Here is an 18,632-nt window from a genome sequence, read left to right as displayed (position 1 = left end):
AAGTGAGCGTCGCGGGGAAGGAAAATAATGAAGTCATAAAAGTCAGGGCTCATGGTGCACGGGTTCCGCCAGGGCCTCACCACTGCCCCTTTGGCTCGGTGCCTGGATTGTGTGCATGGGATTGTGAGTCGGCCATGCCACTGGGCTTGGATAAGACAGAAGAGAAAGATGAGAATGCTGAAGAATACCAGCATGCTTTCTTTAAACCTTTTAACTGTGAACTCATATGCGTTCAAACGCAGAAGAGCCTCTCTTCGAGCTCTGGAATATTTGTTTTTATTTATTTAGTTATTTATTTAATAGCTTTGGCAATATACATACATGCACCCATTTTCTTCCTGTTTTAGTTATTTTTCTGTCCATCCAAACTACCCAGTGCTCCTGACAGGGATGTTATTAGCACATGTTTTCTCCCAGAAGCAGACTTTTCTTTCAGCAAAACATGACCTCACACATTTGGCTATTGTTGCTGTGATTGACAGTTGAGAAATTAATGCCACTCTTTCCACTTTACTCTCTTGCACTTGGGCCATAACCAACATTCACATTCACAATTTATTTGCAGCACCTTCAGGACGTTCTGTTTTTAATGTTTTGGAAATGCTAGAGGTACTGGGTTACCATGTGACTTGCAAGCCCAATTGGGAAGTCATATGCTGTGGAAAAGCACAGACTTATGTTTAAAAAAAAGTAAAAAAAAAAAATGAAAAAAAAAAGCTGAACTGTTTATTCAATTATTATTTTATACAAAATAAGCATTGGGATGCATGCTATGGTGGATCAAATACACTGGTGGAGAAAAAGCCATAAAAAACATGCAAGTGAAAGTTTGTTACACTGTTATACACTATATAGCCAAAATTATTTAAGACCTTTTCCAGCCATAAGTGGTTACCACACAGTTGGAGGGATTGTATAGGGTGTCTTTGAATTGGTAGCATACCATTTTCGCTTTACTTGAACTAGGAGACACAAATCTGTGCCAGCTTGACAGTACTCCTGTGCACAAAGCCAGCTCTCTAAAGATAGTGTTTACATGGGTTGGAGCAGTGGCTTTTGGGTGGCCTGTTACAGAGTTCTGATCCCAACCCTATTGGGATGAATAGGAACACTGACTCCACCCCAGTCCTTCTCACCCTATATCAGTACATGACTTTACTAACCCTTGTTGCTGAAAGTCAAGTCAAGTTTATTTCTATAATGCTTTTCACAACAGACATTGTCTTAAAGCAGCTTTACTGAATTTTAAGCGTTAAGGTTAATGGTGTGCATTTATCCCTGATGAGCAGCCATGGAGACTGTGGCAAGGAGAATCTCCCTTAGATGTTATGAGGAAGAAACCTTGAGAGGAACCAGACTCAAAAGGGGAACACATCCTTATTTGGGTGATATCAAGAGTCTGATTATAGTCTTTTAACAGTACAGAACACTGGAGAGTGAAAACTAACATGAGCACTGGAGTGTAAGATTATGAGTAATGTTCTTTCTACAGTATTTTTGTTGTTATGAAACTAGGAGCTACTGAGCAACTCATAAAATAGCTCAACATTTGCGATTATAGATCCAACACCAGCTTGAAAGAGCACAACTCTCCATAATTCACATCCCAAAATCTAGTGGAACATCTTCTCAGAAGAGTGGAGGTTATTATAACAGCAAATGTGGAATGGGATGTTCAGAATTTGACCATGTAGTGTATATAGAATGTATATATTCAAAATATAGGAGGTGCTGCAGATATGTTTGACTATTTTCTTTCTGGGGAAAAGGGTTACCAGCCACAGATCACTGTGGCAAACCCCCTATTTAACTTCATGTCCTCCATATAATATGGAAAACTTTTGTTGTGTGTCACTTGGAAGCCCCATACAGTGCATCCGGAAATATTTACTTTTTCCACATTTTATGTTACATCTTAATTCCAAAATGGATTAAATTCATTATTTAAGTTTGTTTGAAATCTTTACAAATTTATTAAAAAGAAAAAAAAAGAAATAAAAATCAGTATTCAGTATTCACAGCCTTTGCTATGACACTAAAAATTGAGCTTATTTGCATCCTGTTTCTACTGATCGTCCTTGACATGTTTCTACAACTTGATTGGAGTCCACCTGTGGTAAATTCAGTAGACTGGACATGATTTGGAAAGGCACACACCTTTCTATATAAGGTCACACAGTTAACAATGCATGTCAGAGAACAAAACAAGCCATGAAGTCCAAGGAACTGTCTGTAGACTTCCAAAACAGGATTGTATTGAGGCACAAAATAATTTCTGCAGCATTGAAGGTCCCAATTAGCACAATCATCACCTCAATCATCCGTAAATGGAAGAAAATTTTGAAACACCAGGACTCTTCCTAAAGCCGGACATCTGGCCAAACTGAGCGATCGTGGAGAAGGGCCTAAATCAATGGTCACGCTAAAAGAGATCCACCATTTCTCTGTGAAAAGAAGGGGAGAACCTTCCAGAAGAACAACTATCTCTGCAGCACTACACCAATCAGTCCTGTATGGTAGAGTGGCCAGAGGGAAGCCACTCCACAGTAAAAGGCACATGACATGTCCAGACTTGAACCTGATTGAACATCTCTGGAGAAACTGCCCAAAAATAGGTGTTCCAAGCTTGCAGCATCATGTTTAAAAAGACTTGAGGCAGTAATTGGTGCCAAAGATGCTTCAAAGTATTGAGCAAAGGTGAATATTTATGTACATGATTTTTATTTATTTTTTTCACTTTTTATTTTTAATACATTTTCAAAGATTTCAAACAAACTTCTTTTATTTTGTCATTATATGTTATTGTTTGTTGAATTTCAAGGAAAATATTGAATTTCATTCATTTTGGAATAAGGCTGTAAAATAAAATGTGGAAAAAGTGAAGCGCTGTGAATACTTTCCAGATGCACTGTATTTTGTGTTGTTACCATTTAATAATAGTGTTAATAAACACTGAATAAGATTCTGACACGCTCGATATCGTCCCAGCTCTGTGTTCACATGTCTTCTTGTGCCCTGTGGCTCTACAAGTACACGTTGACGAGCTGGGTGGGAACCTTCTCCGTATCAGGAGATTTGCCCGACTTTCATTGCTTTGTGTCGTCTATTAAAAGAGAATATTTTGCATAATCTTTAAGTACCTTTATGGCCTACTTAACATAACATGATTCCTCTGCTGGTGAGATTGTATTTGGGTCAGCTTCTTTCTAATTCTCTTTCATTGGGAATCTCCTCCGACGTCCTGCACGCTATCCGGCGACATCATTAATTCTAATGTAGGTCACACAAGATTTTATGAAGTAGGGTGGTATTTACAATTTTAATTAAGACAACAGTTAGGTGCATTAGAATGGATTTCGAGCCTTGTTAGGTTGTTTTATCTTGTTTTTTGCAAGGTGAGTCATAGAATGAATCTGGACCATTATTTGTTTATTGCATGGATTGTTTATAAAGCTGATTTTAAAAAAAATAGCTATTCTTCTTTTAATAACACTATCAAACTCTGTGTAGTCTTTCATATTTGACTATTTCCCATGTTTCCATGAGTATATATATATATATACATACATACATACATACATACATACTAGTTACTCACCATAATGACAGATTTTTGTGGAGACCTTTACATTGTGTACAACCAGAACCAAAATACATCAACTTTATTTTTTACATCAAAAGTAAATCCATAAACTACTAGATAACATAACTACAAGAGTTCTATGAATACGAGTTTATGCATATTATCTGTAAACATTGCATACTATGCATATCGTATGTCTCTATGCTGCATGCTGGTGGACACACACCCGTTTTTTGAAGTCAGCAGTAGAACCACTGAGAAGTGTCATCTGAGAGGGACTGTCAGCAGCCCAAGAAAAAGGATGAATAATGTAGCATGTATGTGGTGCCCTCCTGTGCTCCTGTGGCTGTGTGTATATGAGTATGTGTGTGTTAGTGTTGTTTATGGTTGTAGAGGGAAAGGTGTGTATGGAGCAACATGAAAGCCCAGGCAATGACCCAATGAATCAATCACCATAGTAATGTTGGTTCACCCAGGATGACTGCGGACATTTGCTTTTAACAACCAACAACGCAGGGGGATAGCAAGAACATAAAGCACAAACACACAATAAGTTACAGCATTTGCCATCTCCTTTGTGGTCTTTAGGTCTATGCAGAGAGACAGTGTAGAAATGATATGCGTATTATACACAGTACTTACAATAATATGTACTGCAAATTGATGGTCTAGTATTCAGAGGCAGTAATATGTATTCAACAGGTTTTTTTCCTTCTTCAGCGTTTTTTACTGACTTCTCAAATATTATTCTGATAGTCCAACATCATGACCACCACGCATCCCCTACATGACACACTGGATAAACACAGAAGCACTTTCAGTAACAGACTTATACATGCTACTAAGAAGGATCATGCTAGATCATTCTTACCCATCTATTAGACTGTGTAATGAGTCACCTTACTGTTGCAAAAGTGCTGAACTCTGACTGTCAAGACAGAATAAAGACTAGAGCACATTATTATTATTATTATTACTTCTACTAGTAGTAGGATTAGGAGTAATAAAAGTATTAAAAATATAGGCAAACCTTTGTGGAAATCTTATGTTTCATATGTATTTTTTGAACATCTGCCTTTAGTCTGCATTTGCTGTTATAACTCTCTATTCTTCTGGAAAGATGTTCCACTAGATTTTGGAGTGTGCTTGTAGAGATTTGTGCTCATTCAGCCACAAAGGTGTTAGTAAAGTCATGTACTGATGTAGAGTGAGGAGGCCTGAGGTGCAGTCAGCATTCCAATTAATCCCAATGGTGTTCAGTAGGGTTGAGGTCAGAGCTCTGTTGCAGGCCACTCAAGATTCTCCACTTCAAACCATCTAAACTATATTTTGAAGATGATATCTATAGCATAGGCATTGTCATGCTGAAACAGGTTTGGGTCTCCCAGTTCAAAGGAAGAAAAAATGTTATGATACCACATTCAAAGACATCATATACAATTATGTGCCTCACATTTTGTGGCAGCAGTTTGATGAAGAACCACATATGGGTGGAAAAGGCAGGTGTCCAAATACCTTTCTCTATCTATCTATCTATCTATCTATCTATCTATCTATCTATCTATCTATCTGTCTGTCTGTCTGTCTGTCTGTCTGTCTGTCTGTCTGTCTGTCTGTCTGTCTGTCTGTCTGTCTGTCTGTCTGTCATTGTAGACTGTAGTGCAGTATTTGTCATAACATTATACAATACATTTTTAATAAACCATGATTGGTTTCCGAAAAAAAAGTTATTTTAGTCGCAATCAAGTTATTACAAACTGTATTGTGCAAAAGTGTTAGCCCCCTAATTATTTAAATTTACATTTTTACTTTATGCTTGTCTTCTGCATTAGTGTTTCAGGAGAAAATAAAGCAAAACGTATCCAAACATTACTTTTTAATAATAACTACATTTTTAAACATGCAGGTAAAAGGCAACATTTATATTTCTTAAAAGTTATAGGCATATTTATTTCCAGATATTACAAATGACACTACATTATACCTTCATATAAAATGTATGACCAAATGAGAAACATTTCTAAGAGGAGATTAAATTTAAGTCTTTCTGAAAAGCTTAGGAGTGTGCTTGTGAACATCTTGAGGTCAGTTCAGGATTTTGTATGAGTAAATTTTTAGTTGAATATGGATTTTCTGCTCTAAAAGTGATTGTAGCCCCTAATAGCATATTGTTCAGGGAATACTATAAATTATTCAGCAACTACAGTGAAACTAATAGGGAAGCTGGCTGTGTGTGTGACTGTGAAGAGCATGCAGTTGTGTCCTGGGAACTTTAAGGGCTTTAAAACCGTTATATTATTAATCTTATGTATGCAAAATGCCCAACCCCAGCCTGTAGACAAAAAAACAACAAACAATAACAACAAAAAAAACAACCTACAACAGCAGTTTAAATGTAGCTTAAATTAGCGACCAAACCGTGTACCTGGCATCAACACAATAATGCATGGTGGTGTATTTTTTACCTAATACATATGGTTGCTGTTTTATTCTTCTTAAGTACACATGAGTCATACCTCATGTCCCAGTGTCTATTATTTGTGCTGGAAAAAAAAACAAGTGACTTGTTCATTTAGTATTCAGAGGCAGTAATAGGTATTGACCTTTTTTCTTCTTCTTCAGCAATTTGCGTGTTTCCGGCTTAATTGTTATTGGAGATTTTATCTTGAATTTGATGTATCGGAGCTTGAACCTGTTAAGCTGTGACAGGGATGAGGAAGCATGTGAGGAAGCTATGCAGAATAATCCTCTCTGCGTAATTAATGACCCTTAAAATGAAGGCGGCGTTTGCAGCACTCTCTGGGCTGGACAGCTGGTGCCCTCGTGTCTTCTGACCTCTACCAGTTCCTTCATTAAACACTGATGCTGTACAGCACACTCAAGGGAGAAAAAGGAACACACACACACACACACAAACACACAGAATTTAGTACATTTTGGTAGGTTTTAAAACACCTGCTTCACCTTATAGTTCTATACGATAAAATGACCTCAGCTAGGAAGCGCCAAAGAACGACTGATAGTAAAGTTGAGAAAAAACTTTGTGGTTCTCTGGTTTCTCTAGAGCTTCACAATTCAAAGAGCAGGCTTATCTTTTTTCCACCTTGGAACTCTGATGGGAAATCTGTAATCAACCAGCTCCAAAGACGGATGTGTTCTGACATCAGGCAATCTGACGGATCTAAATCGTTATATCTCTTTTGACATTAATATGGCATTTTTGGTGGAGCCAGCTGAAAGTGGTGTACAGTTCAGAGACTCATCATGCTGCCAGCATGAAAATAACCCATTCATATGATGCAAGAATTAGGTGCTTTGCTTGATGTACAGGAAATCCAGTGGCCACCGACTGCGAAACGGGAGTCACGGCTCTGCCTTATCTACTCGGTTTTTGAGCAATATGTCACTTGCATATCCTGAATGACAGTTTTCTTTTGTGTGTTTTTTTTTGGGCTGATTTTTTTAAGATAACTCGAAAAAAAAAAGTCTCACAGCTGCAAGACTGTGTATGTCAATTAATAAAAAGCTGAACAGTTTACCTTATTTGTTAATTTGCGCTATGTGGTCTGTATGATCAGGTGTTTAAACCTCAGTGTAGCTGCTGTATTGTCTCATCGTGGCTTTATATATGCAAATGCTTTGTTTGGTCGGTAAACACTGCACTGACCACTACGTCCATAAATTACTATTGGTCTATTTGATGGGTTATTTATCTGATGCAAAACTGTTTGCGTTCATTTTGCCAGGTGAATTAATAATTCAGGCAAATTGACCTCACTGATGGTAGACATAATGCAGGACAAAGTCAACTTTGCGAGAAGAATCACAAAAAAACAATCGTCAATATTTATTCTTTCACCTATCAAAGAGTGACAGGACAAGAGAAACAGTATCCACAAGCAACGGGGTCAGTGCGCAAGGATAAAAGAGTTGCATTATGGGAACAATAAGTGTGAGCCTAAATGAAGGGAGGAGATAAAAGCTGAGGAGCAAAGTTAGGCCTCACTATAGCTCTGCTATCCTAGAGGAAGCGGTCTCTCTTTGTTCCTGACAGTCTTTTACAGATTAGACCTGGATTCCCCAGGTAAAAAGGCCAGCCAGGCCTTATCTTGGCTGATAAGTCCCTTGCACCTTGCATGTGTGACCGTCTGTGACTGCGTGTGCGACCATGTGTGCATGCAAATATCCTCAGCTGTCAACCCGCCCCATCTTTCCCCTCTTTCTCTCTCCCACACACTCGCACACACACATACCCCTAACCTTCTGTTTGAATCAGGCAGACATCACACAAACTTTAAGCCTGTTGTGCTTCTGGATTGTTCATCTTCTTGTTCATTTTTGTGTTGTGCAACATAAAACTGAAAATGGTTAATAATTATAGCAATTTATGCCAGTATAATTTATGTGTGCGAGTATGTTATATGTATGTCATTATACTTTATTAGCTCAGTGACACAGGCTCCTTACTGACTCCATAATAGCATGTTTTCTCCAGGGATCTACACAGATACAGAAATACTGGAATGTGATGTGTTTAGTGGTATTAAAGAAAAATAAATAAAATGGAGCAACATTGCATGCAAAATCTAGCAATGCTCGCAGTAGCCTGTTCCCACCATAGTGCAATTAACTCTTGAGGGGGGGAGTATGTTGTATTGTTATGATTACTCAAGCAAATAATGGAAAAGTCTCACAATGACATGTCATCCCCTTCATGTCTCAGACAAAATGGTTTTTTCTTCCACAGTCTTCCAGGGAATTAAACATTCGTCATGTTTGCAAGTAAACTCAGTTAAAATTGCAATACGTAATTCTGGCCAGGTAGTCCGAGTCATGTCAAGTCATTTTAGTGGGATTTGACAGATGTTTTTTTTTTCTGTCCCATGCTTAGTTTTAAAACTGGTGTTTATATATATATATATATATATATGTGTGTGTGTGTGTGTGTGTGTGTGTGGTCAATGGTGAGGTTATTTCCCCCGGATGTTTCTCCTCCGCTTTGCCCGAGGTTGTTGATTGTACTGAAGGGATCCATTTATTATCTTTTGCATTGTTTAAATATGCATGCCGACTTTCTCCCCTCTTAATCATTCGGATTGCTCTTGAAAAAAAAAAACAGTAATCGATGTAGTGTAAATATTCATTGACGACGAACGAGAGCTACATCTAAGGCTTTTCTTTTCTTTAAAAATTCCAGTATTATATACTCCATATATTTGCTTATACGAACTTTGACATGCACTGTATTTCCATGTTGTGTGTTTTGCATATTTGTGCGAGCGTGAATGCGTACACGCTGTGTGCGTGATGCATGTACACGGATTGCATAGCTCGCGGTTTTGCGTGTTCCTCTCTTGGTGCCTGCACCAGAGCATATTTTCAATCATTATTAGATCCAGGCAACTGAAGACGCTGCCTTAACCTTCGCTATGTTTGTCATGTGATAAAATGAGAAAGCGCTATCAATCTTTATTGTCTGTCTCGCTTACTGTAATTGCATTCAATAGTCCACTGATTCTCTTGTCTGTGCTAATGTCAGGAGCAGTGAAGAGCCAGATGCTGCGACTAGATCACACGCGCGTCCGCCGACCACTCTGATAACTTGGCAGAGCCACTCTGCATCCCCCTTGATAAATTGTTGACAGTATAGATTGTGAACAGCCGAAACATTGGAAGTGTATATAGAATAAGAGTCATACCTTGTCGGAGCTCTGGCACTGTGATGTCAGCGAAAGGGCATGTCATGTATTATTCAAATGCATCTAACACTGGAGAAGTGCCAACCGCCGATTGTATCTCAATGAATAGTAAAAAGGGAGAGGTGGGGGGAAGCAGAGAGGACATCAGTGTAGCCAGACCTAAAAGGAAAAGAAAAAAAAAAAAGAATAAAAGGCACAGGGTGTGAGCAGGAAAAAGGACAGATTTGAAGAGGTGTTTTAATACCAAGGACATGCATCATTCCATTAAAATACACACGTTTCACAGGGCTTGTAATTATGACGCTCTGTCCGGAGGTGCTCCCCTGTCACCACCTATTCATAGATGCGGGGTGTGTTCTGGGAGATTTTCTTTCTCGCCGTTTTTTTTCCGGAGTGCATGCAGAGGCATTTGCATGTATTATGCGTTATTCCCTGGCTCTGATGGCTGTTGAAAAATGTTTGAAAAATGTTTATGCATTGTTTGCTTGCCTAGGCCTCATTACAGTATTTTGCAATAACCGTTAGCCTGTAGTTCTTTTGCCACTATTTCCCAGGTTGGTAATGGTGTTGCCATTATTCAAATAGAAACATAGCATACTTTTTTTTTGTAATGCATTGATTATGGGTTCAAAGACAATAGATGAAAAAAAGCATCAATATGATTATTATTGCCAAAGGAGGGTTGTTGCTTTTTCATATTGTGCATGTTCATCAGCCACCTTCACGTGATTATGTAGATGTGTCCAGCTAGTCAATCTGCAGAAATAAATAAAGAAGTGAGGCTGAGGGAAATTGCCCTTCACCTCTGCGTCGGAGAGATTTGCATGTGTGGAGCGGCTGGAATTGCTTTGTAGGAAGTCTCCCCGGGGGCAGCTGGCCCTCCTCTCCACACCACACTGGGTAAAGGCTATAATTTACACTTTTAGGATTCCATTAATCTCCTTGTTGCACAGATCCTGACACACGGGACAGGGCTGCTTTGCATATCAACTTCCCGAGATGCAGACCTATTTACATGATGGCCTCCAGATTCAGTCTGATAATAAAGCTACCCTGATGTTTTTTCTCTACTCTATAAAACTGAGACCAACCATGTTGTAGATTTTTTTATTTCCTTCCCTTGTGTTTTTGCGTCAGACAAGAAAGAAACTATTTACCACCAACATGCATCATTTCACACTGTTTTATTGTGTTTTTGGTTTTATATGAATAATGGTCAAATTGGGTTTTATCTGGAATTGACAACCATGAAAATGAATCGTTTTGTTGTTGACCATTTGACCAGAAATAAAACAGCTTTCCAACTTGTTCACGCAAGAAAAAATGAATATCTTTCAGGACAAAAAAAATAAATAAACAAAAAATAAAAAAAATCTAACAGAGTTCTTTTGCACAAGGTAGAATGCAAAGTACATGTAAATGTATTTGTAATGAGTATTCCTTTACAAGAGACAGATCTCTTTCTTTCTGGTTCATTTATTTCTCCCATTTCAAAATGTAGGTGATTGATGTATATTGGGTGGATGAGAAAACAGGGGCCAGTTACATATAGGCTCATGGAGCTTGTTTTATAGTTTTTTTATTGTTTTATACTGTTTTTCAGTGAAGAATTTAGACATTTATTTAGTACATGAATTTTATTGACAAATTACATTTTAAGCAACAAAAGCTGCTGTACATCATTAACCAAGAATCATTAATTGTACATGAATGTAACGGCTGATTTGTCGCTGGTGTGTTGACAAGGAGTTCAGTAAAGTACAAATAAATGGTGATATCCTTTTTTCTCTTCATATTTCTTCCTTTTTTTGACCCATTCATGCTGACCTTGAGCAGTCTGCGATTAAGCATGCGGCCACGAGTAAGCGATCAGGTACGAAGCTTGCAGGACAAAGAAAGACCGCATTCATTCATGTAAATATAAGTCGTCGCACAATGCAGTTAGTGTTCAATCATTCATTCATTCATCCTTTGTAACTGCCTGGTCAGGGTCATGCTGCTTTACAGTACATTAGGCTAGTACTTTCTTTATATTTTAGAAGTGCAATTACCTAAATTTGTGAAAATGTTTGACTGTGTTGGTAGTGCTTGCATTCTACCACTGTTTTCTATCTTTATTTGTGCAGTAATTTGCAGTTTTTAAGAGGGGCCTCAAGGTAGGGTTCATATTTAATAGAAACAACAAAAACACTTTACTTGGGTGGGATACATTAGCCAGCAAGTGAACATTTTGTCCTCAAAGTGGATGTGTTAGAAGCAGGAAAAATGGGCAAGCGTAAGAATATGAGTGAGTTTGACGAAGACCAAATTGTTACAGCTAGATGACTGGGTCAGAGCATCTTCAAAACTGCAGCTCTTGGGGTGTTCTTGGTCTGCAGTGGTCAGTATCTATCAAAAGTGGTCCAAGGAAGGAACAGTGGTGAACCAGCGACAGGGTCATGGGCGACTAAGGCTCATTGATGCATGTAGAGAGTGAACTCTGGCCCATGTGGTCCGATTCAACAGACGAGCTGCTGTAGCTCAAATTGCTGAAGAGTTGAAGAAGGACCAACACAATATTAGTCAGGTTACATACTGTCTATATATATATATATATATATACACACACACGCCATATAGTGTATAGTCCTAAAACTGTCGCTATGATTTGCTAGTCCGTTCTCACCGTCTTGTTTATTCGCCTGTATTGTTTGACTTGGTGATCATATTAATCAGCTCCAGGAAGCAGATGTTTAATTGCACCTATAGAAATTAGTGAGGCTACAGCTGCTAAAGCTAGCCCATGAAAAGGAGAATGAACACGTCTCGTAATGAGCCACTGCCGATGGAAATGGAACTGTTTACTCAGTGTGCAGCGCTTGTCCATATGGCAAATGGCAGGAAGAAATGAACAGGTGAGGAGACAGAGTGAGGGGTGAAGAGAACGGGGGCTTCAGCTAGAAAAAAAAATCCAGCCGAGCTAACTATATGTCTCTCTATCTTTTTTTCCTCCCTTTTCTCTGCTATTTCCCTGTAGCTGTCAGCAACTGAAAGAGCAGAAGCTCAGGACTCAGCATAGTGTCCATCTCAAAGATGTTATTCATGCAGTCAGGCCTTACATGGGCAGTAATGTGTCATCTTGCTTTTGCTTCTTTACCTTTACTCCAAGTCTATTCTTTCACTTATTTCCTTATTTTATCTCTAGCTTCTATCTATCCTTTTTAATCCTTTATTTGTGCTTAATTATTCATTAGCAAGATTTGCATGGTTTATTTAAACTTAAACGCGCTCAGGTTTTTACAACTTTTTTCTACTTTCCGCAAATACAGAATACATACATGCGCGTGTAGATTTTTTTAAGTTGACGATTGTTTGATTTGTGTATCCTATAATCGTAGCAGTACAATGATTCTCATTAAATATACATAGTTTGCATCAGGTCTTGCATCTAGTTCTTTACTTCTGCTGCTCCTGTATCATCTGTAGATCAGACATGAAGCAGAAGGAAGTTGTAGGAAGGAAGATGCCACCTTGTGGTAACAGGAAACTAGATCCAGTGTGCTCTCGCTCTCTTCTCTCCCTCTCCCTCTCTCTCTCTCTTACACACACACTCACACACACACACACACACACACACACACACACACACACACACACACATATACACTCAGAAACCCACTTTTTTTTCAGTTTTATGTGAGTGGTGGTTTTATATACTGCCATAATCTCCAGCTCTCGAAATCAGTATATTAAATATTCCATCATAACAAGATTGAGCTGCCTGATAGACAATATCTGTAATATAATCAAGTCTTCGGAATCATTTTTCATTACTCTTTGTGTGCTTTAACAACGCATTATATTATCTCTGCAGAAATGAGGAAAAATTGTAACACGAGAAAACGTTATTAATGCAAAATATATCGCAGTGTCTGCTTTAATCGCCTTAATGAGAAACTCGAATGTTCTCTTAGATTCTCTATTTATTACTAGTCTACATATTCAGACACTACACTTGTGCGTGTGTGTGTGCGTGTGTGCATGATGCGTACAAGGACAACTTGCATGCAAAGGCCTGCTGAGTGTCTTTGTTCAGGTGTCATCTTAATGTTCGCATTAATATAATAATAACTGTACTGTTGAATACATTTCCCTAAGAAATATTGAGTGTGTTTGATGTGACAGCTTGTTATACAGCTCTAGTCTGAGCGACAGTGCATAATTATTCATAAAGGGAATGTTTGTAATTATACACCATTTCTTGTACATTTTTTGGATTGTTTATTTGTTAATGTAGATGCTCCAGCCTTGTACACAAGTGTACAGATTTTTTTTTAGCTTTTTTTGTCTGTAGTATAGCACCTTGATTTCATTTGAGTCCTTGATATTTCACCTATCTTTTTCCACCTGTTTTTTTTTTTATTCCTGTCTCTCCTCAGTCACTTTCTCTATAATGTTTTCATCATACTCCATTTTAATCAATTGTATTGTATATGTTTGTGTGTGTGTGTGTGTGTGTGTGTGTGTGTGTGTGTGTGTGTGTGTGTGTGTGTGTGTGTGTGTGCATGGGCATGCGCGCATGCACATTCATGTATTCCTGTGTGTGCTTAACTGACACTCATGTATCACTCACATACACACACACACACACACACACACACACACACACACACACACACACACACACACACACAGCCTTTAGGCTTTGCAAAGCAGAATGGAAATGATTTCATTTAGTTAATTAAAATGTATTTGCATATGGAAATTGTCTAAAAATGGTATTAATTTTTAATAGACAAAGAAGAATTACTTTCTTGTATTCGAACCAAATAGGGACCTAAAATGAAGTGAAGTGAGCCCTTATAAAAACAAAAACTTTGGGTATAAACGGTAAATTGAATGTTTTCTTATTGCATAAGGGCACATATGGGTAACATGCTGTTTGGCCGTATTCGACATGGCAGCAGACATGTGATTTGTACTTACTGGTTAAAATTCATGTCTTTAATAAGTCAACTTCAATGAGAGAGAGAGAGAGAGAGAGAGAGAGAGAGAGAGAGAGAGAGAGACAAAGAGCAGCACAAACTGAACCAGTCTTCTTGTGTCCGCTAACTTACACATCAGGCAAAAAAGAGGCCTAATTAATTAAGTACAGTATTAGAAGTAATGGGCTATTATAATATAAATTGCTACATTCTGGAACCAATTTAATCCAATTACTGAAACCCCACATGAATATAATACCTCAAAAATCACTCTGTAATGGTCTTTGGGGAGAGAGCTGTCAGACAGTTTAGCCAAAAAAAAAAGAAAAAAAGGAGGGGGGTGGAGTAAAGAAAAGATCCAATTCTCTTTAAAGGCAATGATAATTTGCTAATTGACATTTTGTGTCAATTCCACCTGAATGCCTTCCTAGTTCATCTGTTCTTCTGTTCCATTCAGTGAAAGCCGGCCTCATTTAGGACTCCAGATGAATGCTGGTGATTGTTTTCACTTTACAATAGACAATGCTCCAGGTTACATTATGTCTGGTCTCGACTTAACTTTCAGTAAAAATAAATAAATAAAAGAACCTTGTTTGTTAAATGATTGTGTTTGTTATACTTCTTAATACTAATTCATACTTAATGAACGGGGTACATTAATGTCAAGGTATTCGGTTGTTGTATTATTTTTTCAGTGCTATGTACATCTTTTAATTTATCAGTAAATGATTGTATGAGGTGTCGATTGCTGTGCTGACGTCGATCTAAATGACTAAAAGCAATCACTTCATCAAACGGAAATTTCATCTTGTGGTACAGTTGGTTGTTCTGTTAATGAAGGATTCATTTTGATTCAAATTGAATGTTCGATCACTTGATTAAACAGAGTTGATTCGGAAAAGCAAGTGCTCCTAGATGAGATAAGAGTATTGATAGAAGTAAACATAGTAGTGTGTTCCGGGGTTGTGTGAAGGTCGCATGTATATGCATCGGAACTCATAAGTTGAAAATGCTTATTAAGAATTAAAGAGTCCGTATTCAGTATTTTTAGCCCTTTTTCATCATCAAGGTTAAGTGTACATGCTATACAAATGTGGTACATAATAAATAATAACCTTGGCTCTTTTGTTGTAAAAATGTCCTATTATTATTATACAGTAAAATGGTGCACAAGGGGACATCAGTGGCTTCATTTAACTGTGAGATGCAGTTCTTCGAATCGGTATCCAGCCCACAGAGCTGATTTTAAGGGAAGGCTGACTGCATTATATTCATAATGGACCTCGGGAATACAGCGCCTTAAAAGTCTGTAATGATGGGTCCGGCGCAAAATGCAAAGCAAAGTGTGGTTCATGCAAAAGGGTGGCCATTATTTTTCAATGTGGAACTCCGTAAAGGTAATGCCTCTCTATTCATGGTGGTCATTAACTTTCAGATAATGGTCTCTTCTCAACCTCTCGCTCTCCCTTGTACTGTCGACCCTGCTGTCAGTTTGAGCCTGGTGTGCAGGGGAGCGAGTGGCGCTGATCGGAACCAAAAGAAAGCCCACTTAATCAGCAATCAACATTCAATTAGTTTTCATATAGCCACGTTTGTTCGCAGAGTGTGCATGTGTTGTGTATGAGCGTATGAGAGCGAGAGAGAGAGTGCACATGAGTCTGCTCTCTGCACTGCACTGATGAAGAAGGGTAGAAATCTGCAGGCATCATTAGCTCTCTTGTTTTAATTTCTTCTTTTATTTATTCATATTTTTGTGCTTGAACATTGAAGAGGCAGATGTTGCGAGGTGAGCTGATCAGAATGCAGAGTCCCCAGGGCTTGGTTACCATAGCAGTTAACATCCCTGCATCTCCCTCTGATGAAGCATTTTACAACCCTGTGTGTACGTGTGTGTGTGTGTGTGTTTGTGCCTGCATGTGAACCTTCTGTTTCTGTATATTTAATATTTAGGGGAAAACTAAATACAGAGATATGTATAAACATGTAGAAATACCAACGTGGTATTTTTATGTACTGTTGTTTTAATAAATGGATTTATGCAGTACGCATAAAGTCTATTTATACATTTAGATTTTGTCTGTAATGGTGATAATTTTCTCTATTATATAATCTGTTGCTCATGGTAATCAAATAACAGTTTTTGTTGTGAATAAACAATGCAGAACAGAATATAGATAAATAAATAAGGGAATAAAACAGAAATTAACTAGAACTAGAAATTAGCAGAAGATCTGATACAATTAACTACAAAGTCGTATAGTTCTTTTTTTTTTTTTGTCTATCTGTGTGTCTAATTATTTTTTTATTTGTTACTTTTTTTTTTTTTTTTATTATAGAGTGCGATATTCTGATGAATGTGCTTTTCTCGACTCTGTGTACCTGTATGTGGATGATGCACACAAACGAGACATGCCACACCTCCACCAACACGCCAGCACCGTGCCCCAGCCACACACACAGATCGGAGTGCAGACACAGTCCTGGTGTCTCCCGCAGCCTGCTAAAGGTTAACCAGTAAACAAAATAGCTGTTTCATATTGTTCAGAAGCAACAAGATAAGGAGCATGGCTGCAGGGTCAGGGAACATTTTCTCTGAAATTATGCTAAAAGGACAGATCTCCATCAGCGTTATTAATTTGTGTTAGTTTAACCCCACCCTGCTCCCTCACCCTGATTTATCTGCCCCCTCTCATCCACTCACCCTAGAGCCACACCACAGATCTCAGATTATGTGGACTAATATTTAGAAAACATAGTTGGCTGTTGCCTGATAAAAAGATAATCACATTTTAAACTTCCTGGCCTTGGATGAGGATTTGTCCTTTTTGTAGCATCCCGTGTGTAGGATTGCCCCTGGCTAGTGCATCATACTGGGGTATTTTGGTTAGTGTTAGTGTGTGTGTGTGTGAGAGTGTGAGTAACCATGCTTTTATGTCCAGGTGGGGAGCAAATGTGCCTAGAATGACAGGAATTGCTGAATTGTGGAGCATTTGGGTGGCACAGAAGAAAACTGCTTTACCCATCCATCCATCCATCCATCCATCATTCCATCTTTCCATTCATCTGTCCATTTTCTATACTTCTTATTCTACCCAGAGTCCTAAAGGAGTCTGGAGCCTATTAATGGGAATTTGAGGCACAAGGTGGGGGACACCCTGGCCACGGTGCCAACCCATCACAGGACACAATCATGAACACACATACAATCTCACACACCCATTCACACACTACAGGTTTTTTCTACTGCCAATCAGCCTACAACCAATGCCTTTTCACTGGGGAGAAAAACCCCTTAAGCACAAGAACAACATGCAAATTTCTCGCTCACAGGGTGGAGGCGGGACTTGAACCCCTAACCCCAGAGGTGAGAGAGAAGTCAGCCAAAAGGTTTAATTTCTGTTATAGAGGTTAAGGTTAGATATATGTATGGGCATGTGGGTCATTGTCTGAATTAATAATTATATCGATGAAAAGTCCTCATAAGTGTAGTAAGGCAAACGTGTATTGTGTGTTTTGTTTGTTCTGTAGAGGGTGGAGCTACAGAGTTGTTTACCATGGATGTCTGAGTATCAGGTTGTGATAGGACGTACTATAACAGAGTAGGAGGAGTGTCCCCATTCCTTGGTTGTGCTTTCTGTTCACACGCTTTCCGAGACTAAGTATGATTGTGCAAATTGCGGCATTTTTTTATTTATTTTTGCCCAGACGATATTATGACATATTGTCAGTTTTAATGATATATCCCTTTACCATAATGCGTTAATGTCCAATGCATGCTTGCTTGTAGGCAGGTTATTTATAGACGGGGGTCAGTGCAATAATAAACACAAACCGCTGTTTTATGTGGTGTTAATGAAATCCGGGCAGTGGTAATTTTTACGAATTGCTATTATTCATAGCGAGCGTTTCAGCGGAGAAGATGGGTGTCTTTGAGTCATAATTCAAAAAGTGCAGCAGGGCTCGACGATTAGGGGGTAGGACTAATTCGCTACAAAATGAGTCGATGTGTTTTCAGTGTCTCGGGCCAGCGTGAGCAGTACGGCTGATTGCATTAGCGCTATAGAGAGCAGGGCTCATAAATATATTTATTAAGCTTAATATTCCAGGAGCGGTTGAGACAGATGTTATCTCCGTGGAAAACGTATCATTAATCTCTTCAGATCTGCGGCGTTTGTGTAGAAATCAGCGATAACGTGTGTGTGTGTAGTGAGAGAGAGAGAGACGCTGCTCCAGCTCTCCTCGCCTCACATCTCTGTGAATTTATCGAACTGCAAACTCACAGATAATCAAAGGTAATCGTTTCTCAGCTGGGCCTGCACTGTGAGGGACTGCAGTCAGGAGGCGTAATCAGTGCGATATACTTATTCAAGCTGAGCTTTGAAAAAA

The 18,632-nt window shown here is 38.6% G+C and overlaps 1 protein-coding gene across 28 annotated transcripts in view; it reads left to right on the top strand.

Moving 5' to 3' along the window:
- Positions 1-18,632, top strand: part of LOC124401350 (stress response protein NST1-like) — a 225,111-nt gene that overhangs the window by 43,927 nt on the left and 162,552 nt on the right. Inside the window, exons 4-5 of one of the 28 annotated variants that reach the window (XM_046873708.1) lie at positions 16,583-16,752; positions 17,186-17,707. The exons of the other annotated variants lie outside the window; for them this stretch is intronic. Of the exons in view, the coding sequence (XP_046729664.1) occupies positions 16,583-16,752; positions 17,186-17,206 (191 nt within the window). The 3' untranslated portion in view covers positions 17,207-17,707. Of the gene's footprint in view, positions 1-16,582; positions 16,753-17,185; positions 17,708-18,632 lie in introns of those variants that run through there. 28 annotated transcript variants of the gene reach the window in all.

This window comes from Silurus meridionalis, chromosome 2 (genome assembly GCF_014805685.1).
Source record: "Silurus meridionalis isolate SWU-2019-XX chromosome 2, ASM1480568v1, whole genome shotgun sequence".
Classification (NCBI taxonomy): domain Eukaryota; kingdom Metazoa; phylum Chordata; class Actinopteri; order Siluriformes; family Siluridae; genus Silurus; species Silurus meridionalis.
Note: the sequence above shows the minus strand (reverse complement) of the source record. Positions and strands in the feature narration are given on the sequence as shown.